Raw genomic sequence first — 5520 nt, 5'->3', positions numbered from 1 at the left:
AGAGGATCCCCTTGCTAATACCGAACAGAAGTCAGAAATGACGTCGTGCCAATGTTCCCGAAAGAAGCAAATATAAATTTATCGCTGGGTCTAAATAACCACTAAACTTTAAATTTTCATAACAACTTTCTATCCTGCATTTCCATTGTAATTTATTTCGGCAACACCTTTTTTTGTATACGTTGGATATTTTGACAAAATTGCGGCTTAGTGCTTTCAGCCCTCGGTAAAATCGTAACTGTTAAAACTCGGTTTAACGTCCCACCTGCGCAGAAGTGATTAATATGAAGATTAAAATAACATCGCCGTGCATGGCTATGATTCTTTACGAAGCAGCAAAATCATCTGGTCAAACAGAAGGTGGACTTCTAGGTGAAACAGCGCATGAAACAACAACAAGTATAACCGATTCAGTCGTTTCTACTAAAACTGAAGAAGTCTTATGTGAGTGTTTGTGAGGTAACGTATGTTAAAATGTACCGGGCAATATGGGTGCTTGTAAACTATAGCATATGAACGCACCATTAACATGTATGTATAGCAATAGCACTTGCACCTGTCCCCTAACGACCAACCCCAAACACTTTCCACCAGCCTAATCTGTAACTTATACCAGATGATTTTTTACCAGTGCCAACATTATATATATGATTGTTTGTTGTTAATGAATAATCCTGCTTCTGCTGGTCACCACTTACAAACATAATTTGTAGCGCCATTCGTCACATAGAATTGTTAACTTCATTCATAGAAATATGTAAATCATTCATTTTGAGCTTCATATGTTGGTGTTTAATTGTAGCTCACATAAAATGCCTGTTCGGTAATGACAATTTTGGGTTTCAATAGGCCTTATTGATACCAAAGATTGGAACACATAAACAGGAATGTAAGATCTATAAGTTCTATAACTAACGTTCTTTCTGGGGGTAATAAGTGATAATCTTATTTGTTATCATTTTATGCCGTTGTGCAGAATATGGCAGTTCCTGACAAGATCTCAGCTGTTTTCCGTGTATGTGCGTGCTATAAAAAAAATGCAAAGCACGTCTCTTAAATCACATTAGGAAATCCTATTTAATTTGATACAGATTTGTTTCACTGTTTAATATTTAGCCTGCATGAGACGAATTATGACGTGCATACCCACAAGTCTGTAAACAAAATCACCTGCACCTGCCATACTCTGCAGACTTTATGAAGACTCACTTATTCAAAATGGAGACAAAACACTTGTTTAGTACAATTTAAAGTTAATTTTTGACACAAACACTCGATTTAAAAAAAAAGATTATTTAGTGAGTTTCAGTGAGGCCCAAGCTACATTTAAAATATATAAAAGTTTTATAGGTGATAACATGAACTATGACATGCAAAAACCGAATTAAATCTTACCTACAAGATACAATGAATAAGCAGATTTTAATCTTAAAAACATTCGGTTTTCTTTTGTATATGAAAGCCTAAGTGTTTTAATGGTAAAATTTCTAGCATAGGTTTGGTATTGTTTGCTTATGTCCCAAACGTTCACCACATTGAAAGTAAAATAGGTTTACACTACGTTGGAAGCGCAATGTCTATCAGTTTGTAATCTTAAAATATGATGTTTTATGGCTGTATAATAAAACAGAATGTAAAGCATAATTTCCATGTACTACAACTGCGGAAAGTAGACTGTTGCAAAAGTTTACTGTAAGGAAAAAAAAACTATATATATATAATTGCTTTTTGTTTAGCACTGCACACTGTAACACAGCTCCCTACAACTACGCTGCCTAAAAGAGCTAATGAGGATTCATCACGTTGTTATGGTTGGTTTAAATTCTGTAGAAGGCCAAACATGAAACTCACTGTAAAGGAAAAGGTAAATGTTGTATCAGAATATGACAAACATTTATTTGTCTTGTGTGGTAATATTATATCATATTTCTATGATTACATTATTTTTTATTATATAATTTTTTTTGTGTTTTGTGTCAGTTTTACTATTTTTTATTTAATAGATTAATTTAATGTAATATTTATTTTGCTTTGTTAGTCAGTGCATCGTAAGTTGATGGAAAGAAGTCAAGTTGATGGTATGAAGGCATCGCAAGTTGTTACTTTGCTTGTACAAGAAACGTGGGTTGAAAACTTATCTACTTACACATGGAAGATATCACCGTTTATACTCGATGAACATAGGTAAATATCAAGAATATGTTCACAACCTTCAAGTGAGCGCTCACATTGTGACCAAAGAATTATTAAACGCTGCTTAAAGAATTATTAAACGCTGCTTCCAATTTACTATATAGGTTTTCTTCAGTAGCACAGTTTACAGACATTGTTCCGGTTGTCAAGTGGTTGTTAAATTAGACCCACATCCACACATGTAACATTGACTGTTGTTGCCCCACCATGTGACGATAAATGTGTGACAATCATTGATAAAAAATAACATTTGTTTATTTTATTTGAAGAAAATTCGTGTCTTGCAAAGTTGAAATAGTAAACTTAAAAGCTGCAGTCTGTGGTTCATACAAACCGTACCCGTCCATTTACCAACAAAGAAAGTTACCAGATGTGATGAAAGCTATTGATCAACTTAAACTTGATTTGGCACCAAACAACTCGTTCTTTATCGTAGAAACAGTTAGGTGAGCATACTTGGTTGTTACAGATTTACAACTTGATTAATGATTAATATTAATTTCTGATTTGTTCAATTTTAGAACTGCAGGAAGTAAAGTTGTGAAATCATTAGATGATTGTGCAAAGTTGTGTACTCACACAGAGGATATGCTTCAATTGGCATATCATGAACAAAGTTCGTTAAAAACAAGACTCAGGGAGTTGCAAGGTCATTATCAATGTGCAAATTTAATGAATTTTGCTCTGTTGAAAATCAGACAAAATTAATACTTAAATACTTACTTAGTCACAAATACGCGCATATGTTAAAATAAAAATAAAAATTTATTTGAAAATAAGAACAAGCCAAAAAAAGGATGATACAAATGAAAGATATTCTTTAACCATGGCAACTTTTTCCTTTTTTCTGAATGAGAAAAGAAAAATATGAATCATCCATTATTATTGGTATAGGCTTAAATTAAAATGTTTTTATTTTTTAAGAGAGGAAAGAAATTAAACTTTTGACAGAAGAAACTGAAAGTTGTTCGTCAGATTCAACAGAAGAGGAACCTATGGATCATGAATCTAAAGCTCAACAACTTATCCAACATTTAAAGAATAAAAGTGAAAGTTCTTCCCCTTGTACAATCAAACCATGTTCAACGAATGTGACCAACTGCTTGACAAGTCAAGAAAAAGTAGTTAATTGCAAAACAGCGAGTAAAAGAAGACTTGAAACTCCACCACCAAAACCAAGTGATCCATTTGACACTCTTGTTGACTTAGCCAAAGCAGAATTACTAAAACCAGCATCTAATTCATTTGAAACAGTGAATGAACAGGATGCAGAATTACTCGCTGAATACAATGATGAAAGATCTTGGGCAGAAAGGACGAGATCCGGAAGAAAGCAGCTTAAAAACGACGAATGAATTTGCTGTTTTGTAAACCTTGCCACTAGCCACGCTTAAAAATGCTCGCATTCACAACTAGAGTCTTCACCAATCCAAACAAAGATGAGTTGGCAATCCTCACCTCGTTTGTTTTGTCTATAAATGCACCAGAAAGTTAATGGAATAGGTTTATTTCTTCCTTTAGCTAATAATTATGATTATTTCTTGCAAAAGAATATATAGCAGTCGATGAAAAAGATATATTTTTGCAACTGTTAATGCAATAAACGAGATTTAATTACAACTGTATCTATTTTTCATTGCATAAAATACTCAAAAAATATTTTAGTCAGTCATGGCATGGCCATTGTAAAAAGTGCATTTGATTGAAGTAAAAAGCCTACGTATATATTAAAATCAATGGAACATTGCATATGCTTGTATGGTTTTGTCAAAGGCAGTTAAATTATATCTTTTTGTATTCTTCTGGAATTCCAATGAAGACACTCACTTAGAGAATCAAACCAGTCATCAAAAGGGTTTGATCTGCAAACACATGGTGTAGGATGCACTGAAGTGCGTACCGTTACAAAGTCACCTTTCATTATATCAATACTCGGTCTACCATCAAAGGATACAGAAGCAGGACCCCGAGCATTATCAGACACTGTAAACTTTAATTCAGCTCCTGCTGGAACTATTATTGGCCTAAAGGACAATGAATGAGGACAGATTGGGGTAACCATAATAGCTGGGACATTTGGGTGAACCATTGAAGCACCAGCTGCAACAGCATATGCTGTGCTTCCTGTTGGTGTGGAAATTATTAAACCATCACCCTGCACAGAAGTGATTCGTCGGCCTTCTAAAAACAAGTCGATATTACACAAATATTGACTCTGGCCTCTATTCACAACCACTTCATTAAGACAAAGGTATGAATTAGGTTTGTCATTGTGAGTCTCTTTTCCTTCCATGCCATCATTTAAACTTCCATTAACAGATTCCCTGAAAAAAAGGATAAAGCTTGTTATAATAAAGGTTGCTACAACAAAGCTAGCTCAATTTCTACCTGTAAATGCAACAGCGAAGCCTGCTTCTCAGCATTAAAATTGCATTTCCTGAACGTACATTTTGAATTGTGTCCTGATAGTTTTCAAACTTATGGGATGTTATAAAGCCCAATGAGCCAGAGTGAAATGCTATCACAGGAGGCATGCTGGATTGAAACAATGACGCCGCATATAAAAGTGTTCCATCGCCCCCAAGGCAAATAACCATATCAATGTCATTTGTTGAGTAATTTGTCTTGAGTTTTTTATACACTGGAAAGAAATCCTGCATTCCTTTAAGGTTGGTATCATCAAGCAGCTTTGATTCAACAAAAACAATCATTTTTAATGTTGTCATGAGCCAGGTTACAAGAGAAACAAACTGTTTGTTAGTTTCAGTGTCAAGTCGTTTAATTACAAGCACTGACTCAGGTGGTTTAGACCACTTTAGCTTCTGATCATTTGGATCCATTTCGTATTCTCTTGGTGAAACATCAGGGCAAGTTGATGCTTTTGGGCCAAATGTACAAACTGGTAAAGGGCCGTGAAGAGACATGCCACGACGAAAAACCTTTCCATTCTTAAATAACTTTCCTTTCTTTATTCTTGCTGGACTTGCATTCAATGAAAGAAAGTCAGATGGTGAAGCCATTTTAAACTAAAATATTTTAAACTAAAAATTAGCAGTAGACAGTCTACCTGTTTAAAATGCAAACTATGAACTGATAACAAGTAACAACCAGTATAATAGGCTAAGAACAATGCGCCACAAGTGCACAATAAAACATAGCCTATAATCAACTATTCTAGCTATTAATCATCTCAGCAGATTAAACAACCTATGCGTGGCGTTTGCATGAATATCGTTGCTGTCTGTCACAAACACGTCTCTGTCACTAACCAGCAAATGCTCGTTGTGTTAGTGATAGAATGATGTCATCATATAACAGAAACCGGAA

The 5520-nt window shown here is 34.5% G+C and overlaps 2 protein-coding genes across 2 annotated transcripts; one reads left to right on the top strand and one right to left on the bottom strand.

Moving 5' to 3' along the window:
* The first annotated feature begins 184 nt into the window (after positions 1-184).
* On the top strand, positions 185-3810 carry LOC100183524. The gene is made up of 6 exons (XM_002131010.5): positions 185-444; positions 1737-1864; positions 2039-2184; positions 2463-2639; positions 2715-2842; positions 3118-3810. The coding sequence occupies exons 1-6, from the start codon at positions 285-287 to the stop codon at positions 3546-3548; spliced, it is 1170 nt and encodes a 389-aa protein (XP_002131046.1). The 5' UTR covers positions 185-284; the 3' UTR covers positions 3549-3810.
* Positions 3689-5408, bottom strand: LOC100181174 (NAD kinase-like). The gene is made up of 2 exons (XM_002130989.5): positions 4582-5408; positions 3689-4517 (listed from the first exon to the last, which is right to left on the bottom strand). Exons 1-2 carry the CDS (start codon positions 5211-5213, stop codon positions 3971-3973), a joined length of 1179 nt encoding a protein of 392 aa, XP_002131025.1. The 5' UTR covers positions 5214-5408; the 3' UTR covers positions 3689-3970.
* Between the last annotated feature and the right edge of the window lie 112 nt (positions 5409-5520).

Source organism: Ciona intestinalis, unplaced genomic scaffold (assembly GCF_000224145.3).
Source record: "Ciona intestinalis unplaced genomic scaffold, KH HT000654.1, whole genome shotgun sequence".
Classification (NCBI taxonomy): Eukaryota; Metazoa; Chordata; class Ascidiacea; order Phlebobranchia; family Cionidae; genus Ciona; species Ciona intestinalis.
Note: the sequence above shows the minus strand (reverse complement) of the source record. Positions and strands in the feature narration are given on the sequence as shown.